General features: G+C 36.3%; 1 protein-coding gene across 1 annotated transcript in view; it reads right to left on the bottom strand.

Moving 5' to 3' along the window:
- RECQL3 (DEAD/DEAH box RNA helicase family protein) overlaps positions 1–27,964 on the bottom strand; it is a 280,411-nt gene that overhangs the window by 161,293 nt on the left and 91,154 nt on the right. Inside the window, exons 3-9 of the mRNA XM_089813828.1 lie at positions 25,985–26,092; positions 25,847–25,854; positions 25,654–25,737; positions 25,404–25,544; positions 25,255–25,289; positions 24,854–24,937; positions 20,093–20,181 (exon numbers count right to left, since the gene is read on the bottom strand). Coding sequence (XP_089669954.1) covers positions 20,093–20,181; positions 24,854–24,937; positions 25,255–25,289; positions 25,404–25,544; positions 25,654–25,737; positions 25,847–25,854; positions 25,985–26,092 — 549 coding nt within the window. The remainder of the gene's footprint in view (positions 1–20,092; positions 20,182–24,853; positions 24,938–25,254; positions 25,290–25,403; positions 25,545–25,653; positions 25,738–25,846; positions 25,855–25,984; positions 26,093–27,964) is intronic.

Genomic DNA, 27,964 nt, shown 5'->3' with positions numbered 1-27,964 from the left:
CCACATTGTGAACAAATATATTCAAGAGAAAAAACCAGCTGAAGAAACAATTCGCCATGCTAATTTGCATCATTTACAAATTTCTAGAAATAAAACAAAAACAATATGGCTTCACTTTCCACTCCTAATGAACCAACCACAAAGGGCCATTCATTCTTGTGTGGTTCTCAAGAACAAGCTGCAAATAAAAGAGAAAAGGGGCCCTTGGAAATGTCATTTTGAGATGAAGCTAGTGACATTGTTGAGGAAGATATTGCAAGATGCATCTATGCAAAAGGATTTCCATTTAATGTTGTTCACTCATCGTATTGGCAAAAAATGATCAAATCAAATAATGAGGCGCCAAAGGGATTCAAGGGCTCGGGATATGGATCAAAACAAGTGTGACCATAGTATTTGATGGATGGAAAGATGTGAGATATCATCCTCTGGTCAATGATATAGCAATGTTCACAAGAGGTGAAATGTTTTTGACAGTTATAAATTTTGAGGAGGTGAAGGAAGGTCCATTCATTACAAACATTCTCATCCAAGTCATTGACCAAGTTGACCCCAAAAAATGTTGTTCAAGTAATAATTGACAATGCCAAGAATTGTAGGGTTGTCAAATTACTGGGTCAGGAGTGGTTCAAACACATTTTTCGAACACCTTGCACTATCCACTCACTCAACCTAATGCTGCCAAAAAGTGGCACTCAAATTGGATGGATCAAAAGATGTATAAAGATGCACATGAGATCCAAAAGTTTGTCGCAAGCTGTCATATGACACAAGTCATGTTTAGACAATTCTTGAGACACTATTATGTTGAGACACCTTGTCATGGTTAAAGAGGCATTGTCTAGAATGCTAATCAGTGCTAATTAAAGCATAAGAAGGCAATTTGATAGTACCAGGGAAGTTGCCATTATGGCAATGATACTATATGTCTCTTGGTGGGATTGTGTTGAGTACCCCCTGAGGTTCACTGAGCTTATATTGAGCATGATTCAATACAATGGCATGGATAGGCCTTTCTTGGTCATGGCATATGATGGCATAGACTCCGTGATTGAGGATATTATAAGTATCATAAATGAAAGAGAGCAAGATCCTAAAGAAAATTTCTTCAACAAACTATAGATAATCATAGTAGAAATATGGAACACAATGAATACCCCATTTGCATCTTCTTGCCTTTGCATTGAGGCCCAGATTCTATACTTAATCAGTCTTCTGGGAGACTACCTCTAGAGTTGCCCCATACAGAGATCCTGGAGTGTACAAGGCATCCCTTCAAAGGCTCTTTCTAGATCACATATGACCTGCAATGAGGTCTAAATTCATGAGTTTTTCACTCTATAAGACAAGATAAATGTTGGTGCCCATAAATGGTGGTACTTTTATGGACAATTGTACCAGCAACTACAACCCATTTCCATCAAAAATTTATCACAAGTTCTTAACTCTTAAGATTCTAATTTCTAAATTCTTGTTGATGAATATTGAATTTATATTTTTTTAATCTTATTCAAAACACTTAATTTTGATTTCAAAATTAAAAATCTTGATAGGTTGCTAGTTCATCATCATCTAAGAGGAACTGAAGCACATAGTCTTTCATCCACTCAATAAAACACAATAGACTAAATTCCAAGAAGGTAGATAACTTGATCTTTGTGCATTCAAACTTGAGGCTCAAAACACACAAAGAAGATACTTACAAAAAAGGGGTGGCAAAGCATTAGGATGTCTAACCAGAACATGCACGATTGGAAGATTCAATTGCCCACTTTGATGCACTTGATGATGATGATGATGATCACGAGCTACCTAGTGATGTTGAGGCTGTTCTTGAGGATACACCTAACATTGCTAGTACTGATTCTAGTGGCACATTTTGTGCACTGGTGGTTGATTAGTTTGGATGACTTATTTGGTGGTTTTTATGATATTTGATCAATGGTGGTTGATTAGTAGTGTTGGCATTATTATTTTTAGATTTTGAACCAAAGCAATGATATGCTGGTGCATTTTGGCATCTTGTTTTGTCATTTGGACTAAAACATTAATATTTATGGTGGTGTATTTTTCTATGTTGCTATGCTATTAGCATAGTGGTGTATGAACTTATTTGTTGTTGAATATACACATATATACTTTTTTTTTAAACTTGTACAAATTAACCCAAAATGAATTTTAACCCAACTCCAAAAAAATGGACGAACTTTGAGCCCAAATCCCAAACCCACATTCATACCAGACTTTGAACCAACAACTTAAGATCATTATAAGGATGGATACATCCTAAAAGGATTTCCATAAGCCCTGGGAAGAGATAGTCTCTCCCAAGGATTATAATGATGGATATGTCCTAAAAGGATATCCATAGGGCCTAGAAAGAGATAAAGGCTCTCCCAAGGATTATAAGGATGGATACATCCTAAAAGGGTATCCATAGGGTTTGGGAAGAGATAAAGTGTCTACCAAGGATTATAAAGATGGATATGTCCTATAAGGGTATTCATAAAGCCTGGGAAGAGATAAGTCTCTCTCAAGGGTTATAAGGATGGATATACGAAGTAAAGATAACCATAAGGTCTCAACAGGAGAAAGTCATAATGAAATGGGGACATAGCTTGAAAGTCACTAGTCAATATGTTCCAGTTTGGTCCTCATTTGGCTCAAATTGGACTTCATTTGGGCTTAGCTTCATGTGGTTAATATGTATCGTAAGTCTGGTGATGATGGAGATGGACCCTTTTTATTTTAGGAAAGTACATATGGTGAAATTATCATTAAATCATTAAATGGCTAATTATAATTATAACTTAATAATTTCACTTAAATTGAGGGTTGAGTCATCATTGGAAGGGGCTATTTATTAATTAATTAATGTTAGCCTATGCCAAGGTATTAATAAAAAGGTACATGGAGTAGTTATATTTCAATAATTCAATTATGCAACCAAAAAGCAAGGTTTGCATTAAAGTGAAGAGTGTATGAAAGAAGCTTTTAGACGTTGCTGTGTTGAAGAAGATATTGCCTTTGATTTTTATAAAAGCATGCCTCTAGCTTTGATTTATTGATTCCAATTGTTTGTGATTTTTGGTAAATTACTGTTGATGAAGGATTGAAGAATTGATAGCTGGTGAACTTGTAAATATCTATTAGAGTTATGCACTTTGAGTTTGTAATTTATGCCTATGAATTGTGTTTCTACTGTTGCTGCAATTTAGGAACGAGAATCGGATCCATTCATGCTTAAGGTTCAAGGAATTTACTTAAGTTGGTTTGGTTTGGGACGCCTTGGAATTCTATTCATTAAGGGTTATATTGCATCAAGGGCAACAACGTTGGATTTTCATTGTCTCGGCTAGGCAGCGTGGACATTTCTAGCAGGGCTGCGATTCAAATATACAAGCAGCATTCTCTTGTGAGGGCTCAACTTGGGTTTTATTTGGCTACTTGTTTTACACCAGCAACCACATCATCTATGAACCTGCTTTTGAAGACATCAACACTATGTTTTGGTATTGCCAGGCTCCAGTAAAGGTCTGAATTAATTCTGTTGCATTTGGCATTGTGAACATTTACATATTTCCTTACAGAAAATAAAGTTAGTGGCAAGCTAGATTGCATGCTAAGTGTTTGTGCAAATACTAATTAGTTGTAGATGCACATTTCAAATGTAAAAATCATATGTATGCATTCAAATGGTCAAAAAGGATTGCATTTGTGTTTCAATTATTTGCCTGGATTTCTTAGTAACCATTTGCTAGCAAATGTGATCTGAGAATAAAGGATGGCAAGAGAGAGCTTGTATGCAAAGTGTTTGACAAAATGTCAAACCATTAGAATTGAAGCTAGAACCGGTTGAGGTTCTTTACACAATTTTAGAAAATAATAAAGTTCAATGTCTTTAATTGTATAGCATCTAAATTACAAAGATATTTAAAACAAAGACACAAAGTCACTCAGTTCTTTGTATTTGAAAGCCACTATAAACCACCTCAACTTGCTACTATTGTAATACAAAGCCTACAAGAGTATGCAGATCAAGCACTTGCAAAATTATGGCAGCGATAATAATACTATCCAATGAACTCAAGAATAAATCACCTGTGCAACGTAAGAATACATAAATGACTCCGAAGCTCTCCAACACAGTTTGAACTAACCTGCTTCTTTTACTCACTTTGAAACTATTTGCACTATGAAACAAAAACATTTCCCTTTAAAAGAATTTCAGCATGGTCTCCTTTATAAAACCAAAAGATGATTTTGACAATAAAGCCCACTCTTATATATAGGTGAGGAGCCACAAGAAAAAGATGGGAGAAACACAAAAAACTTGACCTATTTTATAATTAATTTTAGCTTATTCAAACTACAAGTCCTAATGCACTTGACCTGCAATTTGATTACATGTAATAGCTTTAGAAGTGAAGAAGTTACTTGCAATTACAACTTGTTTTTCAATTACATGTAATCTATCAACAACAAAAAGAAAAATTACTTCCTAGAGAGCAAAGAAAATGTGTTTAACAAGACACTTCAGAATCTCCTTCAGAAACTGTCCATGAAAGTCTCGAATCCACAAACAGATCCTTGTACTGCTCCAAAATCTAGTACACCTGTATGTTGAGCCACAATAGTTGTTTTCTTGACAGTGTTCGCATATCTGGAAATAACTTTCTTGTTCTCCTCATGTACAGCCAAAATGCAATCCACTGAAAATTTGAAACTAGGAAGCGTGTTTATGGAACTGAGAATAAAATGATCTACCTCAAACTCTAGGTAGATCATTAACAGAAGCTCTCCTACTGCAATGTCCTCTAGAATCAGCTCATGATTCTCACTTATCATCTTGCACAACAATTTCTTGAACCCTTCTTTGATTTCACGCTCCTTTTCTTCACAGATCTCAAGAACCACTTTCACATCTGCTGCTAGCCCCTCAATAACATGACCCTTACTTACCATCAATTCATGATACTCAATGTACATTTCCCATGAGAAAATGACCCCATTTTCACACAAGACATCCAAATCAATTTCTAAAATCTTGCTCCAGATTTCTAAATTCTTCTCCAAGAGCCTTTAGATCTTAATTGAAAGCTACTAGGACATTATTCAATTTGGATATAGTGTCCCTAGCACAAGTTAGCACCCTTATGGCCTTCACTACCAACGGTGTTCCTTGAGTCCTCATCTGAGCAATCCATTTATCCACAACTCCTGATTTTTCCCCCACCATCTACACTTCTCTGCTAGACTCCTCAGAAATGGAAGAAGTGATAGCATCGAGTCAATCGACCTTCTCTGATATTTTAGTGATATTTTGGATCACTACTAGTAATTGACCTCTCATCCTTAAGCTCATATTTGTTAACCAATGGTTGATCATAACTTTGAGCTAATATTGTCATGGAGTCTTACCCATCATTTTTCAGTCCAGAATTCATTTGCTTCCCCAGTTCCACTCTTGTGATCTTGTAGTCAAATGCTTGGAACTTATCTTGTGGTTTGTTAGCAAAAGGATCTGCAACCTCAACATACTTTCTCCTGTTCTAATCAACCACCACTCTGCAGATTGTTTTTGCCTTCTTACTCACTTGAGGCTCAGTCTCCTTGAGTTACAGAAAATCAAATTCATCTGGCAAGTCTTCTAATTTTCCTCTTTGGAGTAATAGCACTAAGCCAAGGAGGTAGACCCAAAAAAACTCTATGCTGGAGTAATAGTGACTATTGTAGACACTAATTCTGACTACACAACAATCATCATGAAGGGTGGTGTTTTAGTCTGGATTGCTACAAGAGGTTGCATATTCTAAGAGGCTTCAACCATTAACCTATCCAAGTTCACGACTGAAGTGTTCACGCATGACACAGAAATGTTTGACAGAACAGGCTATGTGGTATTAAGATTCAAATACATTTTCCAAGCTATCATACTAATCCTTACAAATAGATGTTGGAACTAATAAAGAAGTAGGCACTATAGTATGAACATAAACCATAGAAAATGAATCAACATCAGTATCAAGGGGTGGCAGAGGAACGTTTTCAGGTACAGACACTGTATCAGGAGTTGCAAAAATCATCTTTCAGCTCAAAGCAAGAGATTCACCTTCACTACCCACAATTTTTATTCTTTCTTGCATCATGTCTTAGTTTGTCAATATCACATCCTCTAATGGCTAATTCAAGGCTTTTCTCACTTTGTGTTTGAGCCTTATTGTCCCTATAGTTGTTGATGAAGAAGGACCTTCCTTTGTCTTGGATCTGATCTCAAATTTACAACCAACTGCACCTAAAATATCAAAATCCTTACTTGGTTTGATCTTAATTGTTTTGATGCCCCTTTGTTTCAGCCATGCATTAGTGTTGGCCAAAATACGCTGAAACCTATCAGAGATGGACATGCATTCCTTTGGTGACCACTAAATAGGAGCAATAAAAAGTCTTTCAATGTGTTGTTTATGATACTGGGGATCAAGAATGTCTACATCATCTTCAACAGCCTCAAGAATCCTTGTCAAATTCAAGTTTGTGATCTACTTCAGAGTTAACCTATTGTAATCCATCATCCTTATTTCATCTTCTGTGCATAGATAAATCTAGATATCCTCAAGGCAATAGATGTAATGTTCCAATGTCCACCTGAAGCCGAGGAGCATGGATGCAATAGAGAGACTGTATGGCAAAATGGAGATAGGGAATTTGTACGTTCAAGACAAACACTTTGTACAGTTGGTAGAGACGGTTTGTATGATGGAGGAAAGTTACCCATATGGTGGAGTAGGTAGCAATAGGATGTACAATAATAGAGGGGGGTTCATATGGGCTTCATGATGTATGATACAAGTGGGTGATAATGTACAGTGAGGAGAAATTGTTGTACGGTGGGTGGGGGTCTATGGCATACGGAGAATGTGGAGGAGGTACAGCTGGTGTTGTAGTATGGTGGGAGGAATCTAGTGTGTACAGAGGAAGTTGGAAGTCTGGAGGATGTGGGAGTTATGTAAGTGAGGTGCTTGTGTGCTAACTTGCCAATACTTATAAAGAATCAAAAGACTCAACATTCACCCATACAAGGAATAAACTAAACATAACAAAGTTGTAACTTCCATATCAGAAACGATATTTGGCACAAGGAGATAATTTATCGCTGAATAGTGAATAGTAGATAAACTTGCAAACAAAGATGGTGCTCAAACTTGCCAGATCCCAGTGAAGTAATACAAGGACAGAATAGGGTGAGGGTTCAATCCCACTGAAATTGGAAAAACCAAGTAGGGAAGATCCTTCACTTCTGAAATGGCCAACTATAGTGAACTCCAACAAGAATTCGCATTACAAATTAATTTTCAATCGCATACCAAAACAACTCAAACTCACGCACATATATACCCCGTCGAAGGAGAAAATATATACTGACAGAAGACACAGCAAATTCCTACAGAACCAATTAAAAATAAAAATCAATTATATGTAAGTGAGGTGCTTGTGTGCTAACTTGCCAATACTTATAAAGAATCAAAAGACTCAACATTCACCCATACAAGGAATAAACTAAACACAACAAAGTTGTAACTTCCATATCAGAAACGATATTTGGCACAAGGAGATAATTTATCGCTGAATAGTGAATAGTAGATAAACTTGCAAACAAAGATGGTGCTCAAACTTGCCAGATCCCGGTGAAGTAATACAAGGACGGAATAGGGTGAGGGTTCAATCCCACTAAAATTGGAAAAACCAAGTAGGGAAGATCCTTCACTTTTGAAATGGCCAACTATAGTGAACTCCAACAAGAATTCGCATTACAAATTAATTTTCAATCGCATACCAAAACAACTCAAACTCACGCACATATATACCCCGTCGAAGGAGAAAATATATACTGACAGAAGACACAGCAAATTCCTACAGAACCAATTAAAAATAAAAATAGGTCCGAGATATGCTAAATCAATCAGCCCATAAACGAGTTTTACTATATTGTTTACTTTATGACAGGAACATTATAGTCCTCATGTCCCAAGATTTGCTTCCCCTCAAGAAAAGGATATTTTAAATGTTGAAGAACTTGTTCTCCTTCCCAAGTGACATCAACAAGTGGCAGATGTTTCCAACGTACCAAGTATTCCTTGATGGTGCAATTTCGTAGTTTCCTCTCCCATACATCAAAAATTTTGACAAGTTCCAATATCAGCTTCCCTTCTTCGTTCTAAGGTGGTAGGTCAATTGATAGAGTGATATTTAGTCCCACGGCCTTCTTTTGGCAGGATACATGGAAGACATTGTGGATCTGACTTCCTTCTGAAAACTACATCTTGTCAGCAACTTTTCCTATGCATTTAGTTATGTGGTACGAACTATAAAATCGTGGCCTTACTTTTCCTTGTTGCTTACCTTCAGGGATGACTGCCTGTGTGGTTAAAAGTGGAGATATACCAAATCACCTACCCCAAAGCTTCTCACTTTGATGGACATGTCGTAAGTGGTATTATAGCAATACTCCCCAAAATGTAGCCATTTGACCCACGCCTTTTGTTGTGTCGAAACATTGTTGCGGAGATACCATTCCAACTATTTGTTCACAATTTCCATTTGTTCGTCCGTCTAGGGTTGATCACTGGGACTAAGCAAGAATTTTGTTCCCCTCAAATGGAATAGTTCTATCTAGAAGGGGTTGAGAAAGTGCTTGCCCCAGTCGCTCACAATGTTTCATGGAAATTTGTGCAGAAGGAAGATTTTCTTAAAGAATAAGTCTACTACTTGAGCATCCTAGAACTTGGTGCATATGGCGAAGAAGTGTGCATACTTCGTCAATTGTCAACTTCCACAAAAATGCAACTCCTTCCAGGGCTTCTAGGTCTTGGCATATTATTTCAATGCATTAAAGCAATTCTTATGAGAAACTTTTAGAAAACCCAAAGATCAAAAAATTTAAAAAGTTCCAAAAATCAGAATTTTGCAACTTCATATCAAGGGTGGTTACTACAAGTACTCACAAGGAACCTGACCACAAGGGAGGGGTCTATACACACTTACCCAAACAAGTCAAAATATTCAAAAAAATCAAAATCTTGCAACTTCAAATAGTGGGTAGTTATACATAATGTCCCTTTTTGGGGACATTAGAAAATTGCTAACCCAACCTAAAAAATAATTATAAGTCACTTTGGAGTTAAATTAAAACTATTTAAAAAGTCTTTTTTAATTAAAAAGGAGGATGGGTAACAAAGGGAAAATAAGATGAAAGACGGAATGAGAATCTGAAGAGTTCATTGTTGAGCATTAAAAGAGGAAGTCTCATTCCTTTTGGGCATGCTTGGATTGAGATTGATTTTCTAGTTTCTCTTTTGAAAATGTAAGGAAGCTTCAGCTTATATTCAAGATCTGAGAACGCAAATCCTCAAGTTCTTCTTGAGTGGATTGGGTGTAGCCACAATTCATCATTTGTCGTGGATTCAAATCAGAATTCACATTTGAGATTTCAGGTGCATTTTATAGTTTCTCTTCAATCTGACTATGTAGCTGAATTTAAGATTGGATTGTTGATATTTGGTTATTGTATTGTTGATGTAAAATGCAATAACGTATATTGAAATATTTTAATGAGCATTAATCGATTCATTTACTGGTTTGTATAATTGGTTTAATTTGCATGAGTTACCTTTTATGTGCTGAAATCTATTTATGAGAAAAATTGGTAGAATATCTATTGAGGATATTACAGTGGTATCAGAGCATCAAAAGAGCCAACCTGTAAGACAAATTTATAAAAGGGTTTTATCATTCTCAAGGCTAGAAATTATTTACCGGAGGTGTTGTAATGTCCCCATTTGTTGTCAACATCAGAATTTCAGGGATTAGGCTAATATTCGATCCTCTAGGCTAATAAGGATGGTTAGTGGGTTTTCTAAGGATTGATTCGTCTCCAACATTTAGGGATTTATGGATTTGGCCTTCGTTCAATATCTTTTGGACTCCATTCGCCATACTTACTATGTATAGTAAGTCAAGAGTAATAGAGATGGACCCTTCCTATTTTTAGAAAGTGTATTTGGTCACATGGGGAATTATGAAGAGAGATTCCTAGTTCAGACGGCATGACAATCAGACAAGTATTTCAAGAGATATTAAAGTTCAAGTGACTTAAGTGATTTATTTAAATATTTTGATGTTATTATAAAGTTACAAAGTCACTTTATGACAAAATGACTTAAGTGACTAAAAGATGAAATAGTCTTTTATCCCACATTGCTAAGTTGTTCGTACCTCTCCTCTTTTTGAAGTCATAAAGGAAGGCATTTGCATTGGGATTGGAACAACGAATATATGTTATTTTTTCAAATCCTAAAGGTTGCTTAAATGTGACTGGATATTTCTTAAGGATGGAACCCCTTAAGGAAAATGGTAAGGCTGGATGCAAACCTAGTACTCACATTGCACTTTTAGAACTGAGTTTTGAACTGGTCCATTGATTTACAGGAAGTTGGAGCTTTAAAAGCAGAAAGAAGAATAGGTGGTTGAAATCAATATAAGGTATTGGCACGTACAGGTCACTATCTGGCAGATTTGTGCATGGACAGCAGGCATAGTGGACAGTCACTCCTTAGCCAAGGAAGAAGAGGTTAACATGGGGCTAGGAAATCTACAGACCAGCACTCCTACATACTCCACAGTAGGCTCACGCGGTAGTAATTCCCTATGGAACAGTGATAGTCAGGTAGTGGTAACAATTATACCAAGGCAAGGAGACCGAAAGTGATCACGGGGGACTTCCAGGTGGACTTAAAGAATTTCTCACACAGCAGTAGCTTAAGTGTTATCACCACCAACAGCATGGGTATTCTCATCTCCAACTAACGGTATGATCTATTGTTGAGAATCTGTATATCATCTATTTCTGAGTTTCATATTGATTAAGTTGGTTTTTGTATAACTTCTGAAGTACGTAGAAGTCAGAATGTATTTCGGTCATTGAGGAGAGTATTGCTGGATTAAATTTTCATAACTCAGTCTTCAAATTTTATGTGTATTTACTATTGATATACCAATGTTGTGAACTCTTGCAAACGATAAAGTGTTGGGCAGTTATCTGTTAGTTTGGTTTATAACCATTAACCATCGTTACAGTGATATCAACACTTAACAGCAGTCATGAGTACCCCAATTGTTTGTTGAAATTCGGGTAGTCTCATTATCCCATTGTTATCTTTGGACATATTTACATTACTAAGCACTCCGCATGAATATTGTTTTACTATTAAGATCTTTATTATGGGAGGATTATCTTGTCTGAAATAACAGTCGGTTCTACTTAAGAATTTATATTGGATTAGAATCAGCAGTTGCCCTTGCTGGATGTATACAGTGATATCAGAACTCTCATACGAAGCTGCTCATAAATTGTTTGTCAAAATGCCATTAGCTCAATTCCAATTTCTTGGTCAAATAAGAGCTGGAATATTTCAGTAGTGTCAAAGCTTAAGATCTGAGTTACACGCCAACTATTTGACAAAATTTCACTAGCCAGAGTTCAACTTCTTTGATCAAACTAAGCAGGGATTATTACAGGTGTCAAGAAATTGTGTTTACAGTTTTGACATGTTTTATCTAGTTTGAAAAGATATTATTTTCTGAAAATCTAGACCTGGGACGACAAATTTTTTGTTTGCCGAAGATGAGATGCAAATGACAAAGCTCTCATAGTATTCATTGGAGTAAATTATAAAGCTAGTTCAAGACTATTGTGAATTAAGTGAAGCTAGAGTGAATATTTCAAAATATCGTGGAGACTGCCATTGAATAAGAAGTTTTGATTTGATCCACGAATTGACCGAAACGCCTTCTCAAGATATATTTCTTTAAGTATAATGTTGTTGCTTATTCCAGATTGGTGAAATATTAAGTGAACCAACTCTTACGTTAATGTGTTCTTGCGGAACAAACCTATTGGTGTAAAGCTTGGTTCAAAATTATTGGAGGAGAAATATTATTGTCTCTAATTTTTGCAGAGATCGAAATATTTATTCTTTGGGGTGGAACTATATCAGCTTATAACCCAGGGTGTTAACGTGTTTCATTGTTATGATATTTAGAACATTGGCAAGGGGTTTATTTTATAATATTATCGAGTCTAAAGGTATGACAATTATACATTTCCATTATTAATGTTTCCAATAATCTAATCTATTGGGAATATTGTTGGCCAATGAAGGTTTGTTTCATGCTTACATTGTGAAGACTTGGGAGTTGAGGGGGTATAATATTTTATTTAGCTACTTCTGAGAAGAAAAAAAGGTAAAGAAAAATTTTTAATTTACAGTGGACTAACTAGGATTAGAGACGATGTGCATTTTGAGTGAGCTTATTCACTCGAAATGTTGATGCTCAAAATTTAATATGATGACCAAATGGGGGCCACCTTATTTTGAGCAATGTTTCAATTTTCTAATATTTGGCAAATATGAATGTCTTAAGTTTTGTCACAAGTTTATCAATAAATTCGCATGAAATATAGTCAGAAGCAACTATAGTTGGAGTTAAGAAATATTTATCCGGGTCTTCTAACTGGTTTGTTTCAACAACCATAATATCTAGGCCGAGCTGGAGAGCTACTCTTTAGTCTGGTGACCCAAGATTGGCTAAGTTTTGTGCAATTCATATAAGTGTTGGGAGCTATTCAACAATTAACGGCATGCATGGAGGTCCAACTTAGAATGTTCTACATACATATGGTGCAAGGAGTTTTTTTAACATATACAGGTGTTCAACAAATTACTGAGAGTATTCATGTACTATTGTACGGCGGTTACATGGCCTTTTTGGTAGCAGAGATGTTACATTAACAGAAACCATTCGTAATATTTTTCGATATTGGGCGGGTTGAGTTTAAACAATTGTGTATTGGTTGGACGTGACAGTTGAAGAATTCTGCTAAGTCAAACTCAAAGTGCTAGGACAGCAACTAAAGAATACTCAAAACAAAGTTGTTGGCATTAAGCCAGTATCGCATAATTATTTATTGAGAACGCCTAAAGCATTAAACTATGTCTTGCAATAGAGCCGTTTTTGTGAATGCAGGAGTGTGGTTACATTTTGAGCCATAACCATTACTAACAAAAGGCATTTATTTTCAATCTAGCCTAGTGGACGGGAGTAAATATGCAATGTTAACGATGAAAAGATTGCAAGGAGTGGTTTATGTATTTTACAGGCGGCCCAATATCTTTGATTGGCTTTGAATTGTCATGAGCCCTCAAACCTTGGGTTGCTTGACCAATATAGTGATATTTGAAACTTTGTGCGTTGGAATTTTTTTGAATAGTAAGTCATTTCATGGTAACGTTTAGTCGACTTAAAAGTTGCTGACGTATACACATCAGATGTACATCAATTCTTCTCGAACATCTTTATGATTACAGCATGTTCAAAATTTATCAGAGTTGCAGAACTTTGCAAACTAGATAGTTAACAGATAGACATGAATAGCAGAGTCGCCTGACGGTTATAAAGGTGTGGAAAAGGAGTTTAGAAGCTGTGGTCTCCAGGGACGTGCGACCAATTGCCTCCCATGTACAGTTTGTGATCATAATTAATACATTTTCTTGGTGTCTAATATTTCATGAAGACTATTGAATCCGATGAAATTTAGTTGTTGTGCAAAACTGAATGATAGTGGGGTTCAGTATTGGCGCAATTTCAATTCAAAGCAATGTGCATTGATACATGGGTGAAATCGTCAAGAAGGGATGAAGAATTGGAATTAATAACAGTAATTTATGTACTTATCATCGTCAAATTGCTGGCTGCCATTGACTCGGTTGGCAAATAGAATTCATGAGTCACGGATTTGGGCACCAAGGACAATTAATTCCTTAGTTTTGTGTCAAGCCTCAGCGGTAGTTTCCTCCAATTAAACAATGTGCCTTTGTTTTCTTCTATCGACTCCTCAAGTTTGGACACTCGTGAATATATTTCTTCTGCAAGGTAAATGCATTCCTCAGGTAAGCTGCATATATAATTAAGCTTCTGTCATAAGCAAGATAACATTGGGCAAGATAGCAGTGGTATTGAATAAGAAAATTTTGGCACCTTCTAGAAATTGTTCATTGTATGAGAAAGGTTTTGGGATAAACTTTAATTCTCAATCATTAAATACAATCCCGGACAGTAAATACCAAAATGAAGACCATGGAAATTCTGAAAACCAATATCTTCTCTAAGGAATTTAATGAAACTTTTAATCATGAGCAACTAAGGGATTTGGAGAAGGAAAAGGCAATAGGGAATGAATTCTACATCATTGGATTGTAATTAGGGTCTATAAACAATATGGATGGTTTTCTTACCAAGCTAGAAGAATTGGAAATGTGGTTGTCCAAAATGGATCAATCTGATTGGAGGCTTTTGAATTGGGCCTTGCAGCATTCAATGGTTGTCTTGCAAGTCCAGAATGTTAAAGCATCCAAATAACGGTGTGAAACTAACGGTTGCCTCTTGTTTGAGGGGGATATTCAGGATAATAACTCTTGTTGCACCTTATGCTAATAACATCTTGGAGAAGGTCCTACAATTGATAGCGAACAGCTTGTACAGGATGACAAAGTATCTAACTTTGGTAAGAGAGCTAGGATATTAGCTATTATGGCAAGGGCTTGATTTTTTATCATCATGTTGGACCTCCATTGTGAACGAATGATACTTCAGATGTTTCATGGTTTCTAAAGTAGTTATATGAAGCATCATCCAGACAATGTAAACGCCTACATTAGAACTATCATGTCATTAATCCTTGATGAAAACGATGACACATGTAAGCAATTAAAATCAGATTTGTTGGCTATGTGGAGAAGGGAGAACATAATCTCACCTATGGCTTACGAGCTTGTGGAGGAACTAATTAAACATGTTTGACATCTTCAAAGAGTCTATGACTGAACGTAAGTTAACATCAATAAGTATACAAGTTGAAGGATCTTTGAATGACCAAAAACTAAATAAGGAAAGGGCAGATCTCTTTTACTTGCAAGCAATTTCTGTCACTTGGTCACATTTGTGAGGATAACAAGCAGAAACAGTCAGCTCAAGAAGTGCAGATCACCATTTGGGAAGTTGAGGATTTGTTACTCCAACTTCAACATGAGGAAAATCATGAAGTTGGTGCAGCTAAAAAAGAAGATGAATCTAGCATTCAAGAGCTAGAGAAAGATAATGTTACTATAAGACTGATTTGAAGGATCAATCAGAAATTTTATTTCTAGATGATGATGTTAAAGTGTATTATTTGGAGGATAAGTTGAAAGTATCAAATGATATGATTATCGCAGCCTTAGTGCATTTTGATAACACTCATAAAAACATTGAAGAAACCATGTGGGAAGTTAAAAGTGATGAAAAGGAGAAGGAAATAATGAATGGAATTAACAATACCTTACTTCACACTCTAAGGGAGGCATTGCAAAGAATGAAATCAAATTATTTGAAGTTGCTCAAAGACAGGGATATAGCCTTCAAACATGCAGAAGATAAAGAAAGGAGATAGATGAAGTTTGCCTTCAATTGAGTATGATGCACTACTTCTTATACCAAGCTGAAAAGCAGATGTCTATAACAGCCACTCCTATGGTAGACAGTCTTAATTCTAAAGCCAAGAAATCTTGCAAATGATAGAAGGGATTCATACTTGTTGAGGTCGGTTTTTATACCACATAACATATTAGCAATTGAATATCTGATACGGAGTATCAAACACACAATTCCTCTCTTGAATAGTTCTAGTGAAGAAGAAGGATGGGACGATGCACATGTGCATAGATTACAGGGCACTGAATAAGAAAACGATTAAAAACAAGCATCCCATTCCTAGGATTGAAGTTGATTAATGACTTGCATGGTGCACACTTCTTCACCAAAATTGATTTACAATCCGAATAACACCATATCAGGATGAGAGCAGAGGACATTGAGAAGACAGCTTTCCGATGTCACTATGGCCACTTCGAGTTTACGGTTATGCCATTTGGGCTAACCAATGCACCCGCCACATTTTAGAGTTGTATGAACCAGTGTTCAAGGGGTAGTTGAGGAGATTCATCCTGATTTTTTTTGGTGACATCTTGGTCTTCAGTAAAACCTAGAGGAGCACTTGCAGCATCTGGAGGAGGTGTTATCTATTTTGGATAGAGAGTCATTGTATGCCAAGGAATCAAAATGTGAATTTGGTATGACTGAACTCCTTTACCTTGTGCATATCATTAGTGCAGATGGTGTTCAGGTCGATCCCAAAAAGATTGAGCTGTTGTGAATTGGCCTACTCCCACAAACCTCACATAGCTTAAGGGGTTCTTTGGTTTATGTGGTTTTTACAGGAGGTTTGTTAAGGGATTCTCACAGATTGCCACACCTTTGACAAATCTCACCAAGAAAGGAGCCTTCACATGGATAGAGGCAGCACAAAGATGTTTTGACGACTTCAAACAGGTAATGTCATCTTGTCCGATTCTAGCTCTACCAGATTTTATGAAACCATTTGAGCTTCAGTGTGATGCTTTAGGAGATGTGATAGGGGCAATACTGATGCAAGAGAAACACCCTATTGCATTCGAAAGTAGGAAGCTCCAAGGAGTTGAAAGGAGTTATTTTATCCACGATAGGGAAATGTTGGCCATATTGCATGTGTTGGCCAAATTCCGATCTCATTTGGTAGGTGGACGTTTTGTGATCAAGACTGATCACAATAGTATTAAATACTTCATGGGCCAATGTGATCTTAATGAGCGACAGCAAAAATGGGTTACCAAATTGCAAGTCTATGACTTTGACATAGAGTCTGTCAAAGGTAAGAAAAATGTGGTGGCTGACGCTTTATCTCGGAGACCTCATTTATGTGCTCTAGCAGAAATTTCAAGAGATTGGAGAGTTTGTATTTCAGCAGAGTATATAGGCAGAAGGAGATTGTGAATAAATGGGTGGAGGGGTATTTGAGAAACTATGAGTGCACAACAAAGAGCTTCGATCAGATGGTTACATATGGGAGAGTACTGTTATAATACCACTTATCATACGTCCATCAAGATGACTCCTTTCATGGCATTGTATGGTTATGAAGCACCTAGCTTCATCAATTTAGTTTTGGGGGACAGTAGAGTGCCCAAAGCAAAAGACTTATTGCAAGATAGTCAGGATATCCTAAAAGTGCTCAGGGAGAACATACAATAGGCTCAAAATCAACAGAAGTTGTATGCTGATCAACATAGGGCAGAGCGCAATTTTGAGGTAGGGGATATGATTTGCTTAAGGCTACAACCATACAGATAGTCATCGCTCAAGAAGAGTGGAGCCGAGAAGCTAAAGCCTAGGTTTTATGGCCTCTATAGAGTGATTCGCAAAGTGGACGAGGTTGCCTATGAGATTGAGCTCCTGGAGGGTAGCCGAGTACATAATGTGTTTCATGTGTCAAGACTTAGAAAGCCATTGGTCAACGAATTGTGCCCTCTGCAGATTTGCCACAGTTGGATGAGGAGGGTAAGCTTATGTTGGTCCCTGAAGCTATTTTGGATACCAGAGAGAGGACTCTTAGGAATAGAGTAGTTAAGGAATACTTGATTAAGTGGAGAAACTTGCCAGAGGAGGATGCTACTTGGGAAAAAGAGGAGGTGTTGCAGCATCAAAAACTGAGATTGCTTGAGGACATGCAATTTCAAGGGGGGCAGACTGTAATGTCCCCTACTTAATGTGACCATCAAGGTCAATAGATTAGCCTCTGACAGGAACTTTTGTAGGCTAATGAAGTGATTAGGGAGCTCATTCAGTAGTATTTTTAGGAGTTACTATTTTTAGTAAGTCAATGGGAGTCCAGTGATATGGAATTTTCCAGCATTCGACTTGGTGGGTTTGGTTGAGCTATTTCCAACAAGCTATCATACATGGTATTCTGAGTTCAACTCTTATATGTTTTTAATGTCGAAGTTAATTTACTTTATTATAAAGTGATAATTAAATAAAAGACTTATCAATTAAGTCACTTTATTATAAAGTTTTTTTAAAAGGGTGTTTTCCATTTATCCCACATTGCTTATACAAATGAAGTTGACTTCTTGGAGGACTTTATATTCTCTTGGCTGAAATGAGTTGGGCGTGCTTGGATGATATTACTATTATGCTAGTGGATTTCTAGGAAATCTAATTGTTGAGCTTGGAGGATGAAATCCCTCTTTGCTAGCATTCTCTTCGCTATTGAAAGACACAGTCAAGAGGATTATCGAGTGTTTTCATTTAGGAAACACAGTGGGATTTATTGGTGATTTCACACATAATTTAAGAGCTCTAAAGTTCAAGTCATGCAGCCATGAATAGTGTTTGTTACAATGCACATGAATAGTGTTCTTGCTACAGTATGCATGAATAGTGTTTTTACTACAATTCCGTGAATAGTGTTTTTGCTACAGTGTGCGTGAACAATGTTTTGCTACAATACGTGTGAAAAGTGTTTTTGCTACCATACCATGAATAGTGATAGTGTCGTGAATAGTGCTGCTATAGTACACAAACAATTTTGCATTGAGTTTTTTGTCCACTCTTGCTGGTTAAAGGTTGGGATGCTATCATTTCATTTGCAGATCACCACAACAACTACTTCCAGGTTCCTTCCATCATACTATTCATTTTAGGCATTATAATTGTTAAATACCAGTCTGAATATTTGCTGCAGCCTTATTGCTGCAGCCTATAAGACAATTGTATGTAAACATTTCTATTGCAAAATCAATATTTTATCAGCAAATAAGGAGGTTCTAGACTTTGCGTATTTATTGTTGTATGTTTGCTAAGTGTTTGTCAAAATACCATGTTGAAAATAGCACTCTAATTGATAATACTTAGCAGCTTGCAAGTCTCCTCAAAAAAACAAAAAAAAAGGTGGTTATTACAAGATCACCAAGTCAACAAACACAACAATACTTCACAGATTGACATGGGATCTAGGGATCTAGTTGATGGATGAGTTGCACTTGAACAGCTTGCTTCGCAGTGTGGCAAGATGCATATTCAGATTGGGTTATATGTTTGAAATTTGAACCAATGATGTTTGAACATTGAACATTTACAAGTAAATATAAATTTATAATTTTATAATATATGAACACATATATAAATATAAATATAAATGTAGGACCAGACCCCAAGGAAAAAAACTTGCTGAACCCACAAACCTAAACCCAACATGAAATTGTCTCAGAACTAGGATTGGTAACTCATTAGACCACACAACAAATGTGTCATATCATTTATTCCTATGTGGGAGTAACAAAGTTAATTTCTTCAAAAGAAAGATAAAAGTATCAGTCAAACACTTTTTCATTATGTCATCCTCTCATATTTTGGTGATAATTTATCCCTCAGCCCTCGTATGTCCTATTCAAGCTAACAGTCCATCTCTATGATTTTTGTGGGTCAAATTCTATATATATATACCACATGACTGATGCAGTTAAATGAGGTTGGCAGCCTTATTGCAGTTGCATGAGTTCAGAGTAGTTATATAATCATAAAACATATGGCGTTTTATTCTACGTATGACTATCTTGTTCTTATAGATGTTTGTTTTTATTTCATTGAACTTGAATTTATATTTGACTGTCACATTACGGTGTTCAGAAAATAAAGTGTCTCAAACCAGTTATCTATTGTTTGCATATCACTGCCTCAATATCTTTTACCCTAAAATCGCAAAAAAATTGAATGGATTCAAAACAACTTTATAGGTCACATCATGTAAAGATATCATGTACCAAAATGACACGTAAAAAAGTAGAAAGTTTGATCTACAAATATTATAACTTGTGTAGATTATGCTAACATATCCCAATACAAAAAATCTACTCGAGAAGATTATACACAAGATCACATTAATATTATCTTTTCAAGTTCAACATTCTTAAGTTGGCCAAAAAGCATCTCATATGGGTTTTCAAGGTTTCTATTTGGTAAAGGAGATGGAAACTATCATAAATGGTGCTGTAAACTCAACATAACAGTTTAAATTCAATTTTACAACCTGCTAAGAATATGTATTAATAATTCACATCATTACCTTCATAGTAAATATTTGGACGGTTAAATGATGTTTGAAGAAGTGTTGGTTGATGCAAACCCAATGACTTGATAACATCTTCTTGTACCCTGCATGTTTCATAATTGTATGTAAATGGACACATTAAACCCACACTAGAAACTACGTCATAATAATTAATGCTCTGCGAGCATAGTGTCCTAAATTTGCAAAATTAGAAAGATAATGACACAAGCATCTGCAAATGTAATGACAAAAAGAAAATAAATTAGGTAGACATAAAGAGGCACAGTGGAAACCATGCAAAAAGGAAGCCCAGATATGGAAAGCCAAAGATAAATCACTAAAATAAAAAGTCAAACCCTCACTCATATAATGATAAAGTATTCTAAAGTAGGACTCTTTATATCTTTTAGAAACATAGAGGCAACCACCAATTAGAGACACGAAATGCATATCCCAAGATACAATTACAATGCCAATTCAAAATGAAAATATAAGACAAAATAATTAAGATGCTAAAAATGTTTAAAACATGAGAGAAAATTGCATTAGTTTGGCTGCATCAACCATTAGAATAAATCTCAACTTTTAAGATTTCAATATTTTAAGGTTTAACATTACACTAAATTTCCCCAGCGTTAAACAAAAAAAATGTATGCAGTAATCCAAAACATTTAAAAATTGCAATATTATTTGTAAGAACCCCGATTGGTTCTAACTTTGAGAAACACCAAATTGCTTTACCTTTCAAAATGTCAAACATCTGAAAGGTAAAGCAATTTGGTGTTTCTCAAAGTTAGAACCAGGTGGGGTTCTTATAGTAGTATCAGAGCCGGTTTCCTACCATCCTGTGGGATAGGTAAAAATATTATTATTTGGTCATATTATTGTTAATTGCTACGTTCCCCGGGGATGCGTGCCCAACCTAAAAACTGGAGTTTCAGAAATAGTGACATCCCAAGGACGGGGGGACGGGTATGGGACGTCTCCTAGCCATTGCCAAAAAAGGAAAATTTATAGGAGACGTCTCCAAAACTCGAGGACACTTGGGGACAAAAATACAGAAAGGGGACGTCTAGACATCCCCCGACCGTACCGGGTATGGCCGGCTGTCCCCCTTTTCTGTATGCAAAAAATAAAAAAAGTGAACATAAAAAAACATTTTGAAGCCTCCAACTAGGTCGCCTAGGTTGGCCCCACCTCCATATGCCCTAAAAGGTTTGAACTCACCACATTTTAGTTGTTTTGTCATTTGTTTGATTTTCATTTTGTGTTGCAGCTGGCTAAAGTTTTCATTTTGCAAGAAGAGGAGGTGATATTTTTGCTTCCAAGAGCTTGACCAAGGGTTTCATCTTCTATTTTGTGCACCAAGTATAGAACTCTTTATGCTTCCATCTATCATTTTTTAAATAGATTTGCAACTTGCAAAGTCTGATTTTTTTAATTTATTTTTCATTGTTTAGGCTCATATATCCATCACATATTTAAACCTCAAAACAAAGCACAACAAGCAGCAGTGGGAGTACTAGTAGTAGTAGTGATGAAGAAAATGTGGTTGGGGTTGATGTTGCTAGTAGTGGGGCTAGGAAAAGAGCTGATCCTAAATCTGATTTGTTTAAATGCCCTTCCACCATTATGAAAGATTTTGCAAAGGGTCCTTTCAATAGGAAAAAAATCTCTTCTCCAATATGTCACACCTAGGGCAAAATATAAAAAGAATTCAGGAGGGACTAGGGTCTAGGATTGTCGTGGTTTCCTTGATGATTTTAGGGGCAGCTATACAAGGGTGAATTCACACTTTTTAGGTCTTTCATGCCAAGGAATCAAACCTTGTCCTAACTTGATTGATGAACAAAAATTAGAATCCCAAAGATTGCACTTAAAGGCTGAAATGGAGGGGCACAATTTGATAGTGACATTACCATTTATTCCCTCACAATCATATAGGCAGATGTCATCCGCCATTGGTACAAGTTGATGGATGTGACAGCACTTTGCTTTGGGACCTGAGTATGCAGAGTTAGCAGTATAGCTTGGGTGGGTTCCACTGATGGCCTTCACCACTTCTGGCATTGCGAAGAGGAGTTTAGATTTGAGAGACAGGAGCCCAACGATCACCTTGGGTCTATTTTGATTTTTATGGATTTCTTGTGTGGGCAAGATTTGGATAGTGGGTATGGCATGTGTACTTGCACAGTTGATGGAGGTATGACAGGTTGGCTTTTTGTGTCAATCCCTATTGAGATATTCACTCATATGACATGTACGGCTAGATTGCCCCACCATTTCCACCATGGTGGCTTGGTGATCATGTTAGTTGGGTAGGCACTATCATCTCTAGTGGCATAGGTTTTATAGGAGCTAGATTTTGATATCAAGGATATCAAACATGTTTACACTTGGGATACAGGTGGAGCATTCACATGGATGGATATGGATCAACGAGTTGGGAGCAATTTGTTGCAATCCATTTTCGTTGACAATTAGTATGTTGTTAAGCTCCCACCACCTCGTGACATTAGAGGTGTGTGTAGTTACAGCTGGAGTAAGGTACTCAATTGGGTAGCAAGAATTTCCTTTTATGATAGCATCACATGGCAGATTGTCCTAAATGAGTATACACATGAGATGGTATGGATGTTGCATATCCAATTGATTGGTATTTGGATTCATGACTTTAGGGTTAGAGACATTCACATCAGTATAGTGCAACAGTTGGACAAAATAACATCTTTGAGGTAGATCTGGAATCCAGGCATTTGGTTACAACTTACAAATGCAGATTGCTTGGGGGCAAGCAATCTTTGGAAAGGGAGGATTGTCATATCCCCTTTTCTAAACAGTGAGTTTGTTGCGCCATAAGTCCATTTTGCCTTGGTCCCATGGGCAAACCATCTTTTCTATGTGATCAAAGGATTTTTTAGCCTAGGCAGTTTCAGTTGCAGGCTAATCGAGGGTTACTTCAATGGGGTTTCCAAAAACTAACTATTTTTAGTAAGTCAACAGGCCCAGCATTCTTGGCATTTCAGGGTTGAAGTAGGAGTGTCTTGCCGAGACCTTTCAAACGAGCTATCACACATGCATATCTGAGTCTGTGTGGTTAGAGATTTTAATTCCTAAAAGTTACTTCAATGGGGTTTCCAGAAACTAACTATTTTTAGTAAGTCAACAGGCTCAGCATTCCTGGCATTTCAGGGTTGAAGTAGGAGCATCTTGCTGAGACCTTTCCAGTGAGCTATTACGCATGCATATCCAAGTCTGTGTGGTTAGAGATTTTAATGCCTAAGGGTTTAAAGGATTTATCATAAAGTAACTTTATAACTTAAGTTCATATTGATAATGTCACTTTATTACCTATGGGCATTTTATTTCCTTGAGTGGGGGAAAAGTGTTATTTCAAAAAGGAAATAAAGAAACAGAGAGGGGAATGCGAAGAGTCATTTGTTTGTGATTAAAAAGGGAAGAAGGAGCTCATTTTCAGATGCTTGGTTTATGATTCAAATTTCAGTTTCTCTCTTGGCGAGTTATTGAGAAAGCTTCAGCTTTCATCCAACTTCAGGACGGAAACCCTCATGCCACTAGATAGTGGACACAACTCCATTGTCTATGGAGACGTCACACCAGGTGTCTCACATGTGCTTACAAGTTCTTTCCAATGTTTCCAATCTGACTGTATTTCTGTATTTAAGATTGGACTTGGTATTTGGTTGTTGTATTGCTCATGTATAATGCAATAACATATTCTAAGACAATTTATGAGAATCTACTGGTTTATATTGTTGGTTTACATTGCATCGTTCATCTATTTATGGTCTGAAAATCATTTTTGAGATAAAATCGGGAAAAATATCTTTTGGGAATATTACATATTTAATATTTATCCAAATCTTTAATAATCTTTCAAGGCATATATAATAAACACATCTATGCAGCTTTGAATCACATCTCAACAGATGCATACACAAGTAGTTTTGAATTCTGTGACAAGATTGATGCGCTTAATTGATTCTAGAAACTTAGGGCATGACAAGAGTATAAAATAGAAGACAGATTTTGTGGCATAAATTACAAAAGGACCTAAAGATGTCTTTAGTAAATGTTAAAAGAAGCAGACATGTGCCATCAAAAGTTGTAGTATTTAGTCAAGGTATGACTCTGATATCAGTACATACAAAAGAGATGCTAATATAATCATACTATGTAAGATATTACAAAATAGATTTAAAGCAAGATAATACCAAAAATATATATAATGGTCTGGAAAATATTGAATGAGAGAAAGGCAAGGCAACGAAATTATGATACAAGTATGATGCAATGATATTGGCAAAAGAGTTTCCAATTCAATGGCTGGCCCAGTAAATGACTACTCATGCAGGTCATCGTGTAATGACTTAGAAACAAATTAGTCAATCCCACCAAAATTTAAATTATATTTCTAAAGTATTCTTTACAGACATGGAAAAAAATATAATTGCGAGTTTTTATACCTTGTCACCTTCTATTTTGTTAGGTCATGAAGACCACACATTTGAAATTGAAATAACAAGAATGACAAAGCTGCTGTTAAACAAGTGATTCACCAATATTTCAGCTCATGTCAATTCTCTGTGTTAAGATTTCCATCTATTATTCCTATAGGAAAACACATTTGAACACTACAGACACAGATGTTTAGTCTTCAATCAAAAAAAACATAAGAGAAAACTTAAGATCATTACTTTGTCTTGCATTCTTACAATATACACCTCGGACGCAACCAAGGAAACCCATACATACTTTCTAGCAGCTGTAGCTGTTAATGCTAATATTGGTACACCAGGAAGGAAATTTCTCAGGGTTGAAAGCTTGCGATAGCTGGGTCTGAGTCAGCCAACAAAAAGAAGACACTGTTAGGATGAAACATTTTCCACCATCAATCATACAAATATCTGCTTAATATATATCAAGCTCACACATGAGTAAAGAGTCAAGAGCTGCATAAAATTATAAAAGTCTTGTAAAGAAACTAAAACAAGACAAACAAAAGCATCCTTGCATATTTCATGTCAAGCAAGTATAGAGGTCAAAAGAATTTAACCAAATGCAACAATTAGTGTGTGCAAGAGCATAGCCAAAGAAACGGATTGGTGTGTACGTATGCATGTTATGAACAAAGCTGCGATTAATCGACTACTGACCTGAAATCATGTCCCCAAGATGAAATACAATGTGCCTACAAAAAGGCAGAAAGAATATAGTTCAAAAAATCGTATAAAGGAAGCTTACTAAATGATTATAATAATGCCATCAGAAATATTGATCTTGAGACATGGACTATGATAATCACCTCATCTATGGCAATGAGATGCAACAGGCCTCGTGAATGAAGTTTCTTTAGCTTTGCCATAAATCCATTTGTTGCAATTAGCTCTGGTGTAACATAAAGCAATCGCACCATGGGCTTTCCAGAATCAATGTCTTCATAGATCTGTAAATTCCAATAACATTCAACATCAAAGTATAAAGAAACCAACATTTCTTACAATATAAAGAAAGCAATCTTTCTTACAAAAAGTTCTCTTCTATGAAAATATCACCTTCTCCTTTGTAGACACTTTTTGTGTAGAGGATAAATACTCTGCAGGAATTCCTTGAGACTTCAAAAATGAAACTTGGTTTTCCTTAAAAATGAACAATAATACCTCAGTCCAAGTATTTGACGCATCTTTCTCTAATTAATTTCCCAAAACTAAATAAAAAACAAGATATGTAACCTCACAACTTTCTTACCATCAACGCTGTTGCCAAGGCAGCCAAAACAAAGTAGAACAAATGAAAGAATGTCAGATTTTTGAAGCAATAAATAGAACAAATCTAAAAAACAGAGAAACAAAATGACACCCGAATAATGAAAAAAAGGAAACCCGCCTATTAATGGAGATACAACAAGCACAATTCCATTCCGTGCAACAGCAGGAATTTGGTAGCATAATGACTTCCCTCCTCCTGTTGGCATGAGACAAAAGCAATCCTTGCCTGAAACAATTTTGGAAATATTAGGAATCTTCACTTTAAATAGTAGAGTTAGTGATTGCATGTACTAGACAGGAAAATGGTCACATCAGTGTTGTATACACTATACGCATCCTGATATGACCTGTTCAAAGTGCATAGTAGAAACTAATCAGAGTGAATAGCATAAACTAAATACGAAAACACAAACAACAAAGAAACAAGCAGAAAAGATCACTAAAATGTTTTTTATTTTTTTTAACATTTTTCACTACCATAGAATCCATGTACGTAAAATGGTAAAACGTAAACTGACTGTTTAGGACAAGGAGACAAAAAGAAAAATTTAACCTAGTAACAGAAATATGCAGAGTAAAAATCAGTTTTCTCACCTACTTATTAATATTACAATAATAGATAAGTCATCTATTATTAGTTAATGGTTATCTTGTAAATATCTTTAGCTTTAGTTTCCTTTCATTTTTTGCTTTCTCTAGAATAGAATGTTTCTATTCTTTACGATCATTCTTTTGTATAAATTGAACTCTCGGTCTCTGTTAATAACCAGCAAGTATTTACCAATTACCTTGTAATATGGTATAAGAGCGAATACTTTTTTTTTTTGGAAAAATTTATAATTTCTTCTGGAAATTATTTGTTTAATTTTTTTTCAAAAAAATTTCAGTCGAATTTCTCAAAAACTTGCCTAGGGTTTTTTGCCTGGAGAAATTCGAATCCAACTAAAACTCAAGCTAGGGTTTGACCCCTCTATGCAAATCAAGTGTTGAAAAATTCGCAGCCTATCTGCAAATCGCGGATTTTTTTGGGCGTTTTTGGGAAAACCGTGCGATTTTTTCTGGAAATCGTGGCCGAACTCTGCCACACGTGATTTTTTTTGGGATAAACTCTCAAACCCGCGATTTGTTGTTGGAATGCTTCTCAGCTCGTGACATCCACCCTTCAGAACTTGTGTTTTTTTTCCTGACTTTTTTTAGCTCTGTGATCACGTCTCTGTGATTTCCTAAATCCGCCTGTTTTTGGAAGGTAAAATCTCAAACATTAAGCATGACTGGAGGTCTATGCATGGTCGGCCAGCGTCTAGACTTCAGTCAACTGTAAAAAAACCATCATTTTTTTACAAACTCAACCCTCATTGCTGCCGGCTAGGGTTTAGCCCGAAACCCTAATTTTTGGGGTCAAATTTTTTTTCTGTTTGCAGTTTCTTGGTGAGGTTTTCGAGAGCTCAACTGGGTTGTCGTTCATTTTTTCTAGGTACCTCAATTTTTGTACCTCGATTTTTGAGTCAGCGGATCTAGACAACGACAACATATTCCTTCTAGGTTTTTCGAGCTCTCTTCTGGGTTACTCTGATTCTTCTGAGTCTTCCGTATTTTTGCCTCGAAGAACGTGTCTTCACAGTTTTTCCTTGAAAAACGTGCCATGGCATCTTTGACGAATATTTTGCTCGAGCATAATTCTAAATTCAATGGTCACAATTATGGAACCTGGAAGCAACGCATCATCGCAATCTTTGAATATCGGAACACCGATTAACTTGTTCTGGGTGTTACGCAACGTCCGACTTCTCCGGGTCCTGATCAAGATACATTGGATTCGAATAATCGAGAGGTAGTGATGCTTGTCAAATTATTTGTAGCTGATGATTAGCTTTCTCAGATTCCATCCGGCAAGACAGCTGTTGAAATTTGGACACACCTCAAAGGTCTTCATGAGACTTCCGACAAGAGCAAAGCCTTCTTTCTGAAAAACACTCTATTTTCTATTGTCATGGATGAGCACACCATGCTCCAGGCACACCTGAATCGGATTCAAGAAATCCGTGATCAACTACTTGCCATCGATCACAAGATGGAGGAAGAGAATATTGTGGTAATC

Source organism: Cupressus sempervirens, chromosome 2 (genome assembly GCF_028749045.1).
Source record: "Cupressus sempervirens isolate cs-2001-9-10 chromosome 2, ASM2874904v1, whole genome shotgun sequence".
Taxonomy (NCBI): domain Eukaryota; kingdom Viridiplantae; phylum Streptophyta; class Pinopsida; order Cupressales; family Cupressaceae; genus Cupressus; species Cupressus sempervirens.
This window is presented reverse-complemented; position numbering and strand designations above follow the sequence as displayed.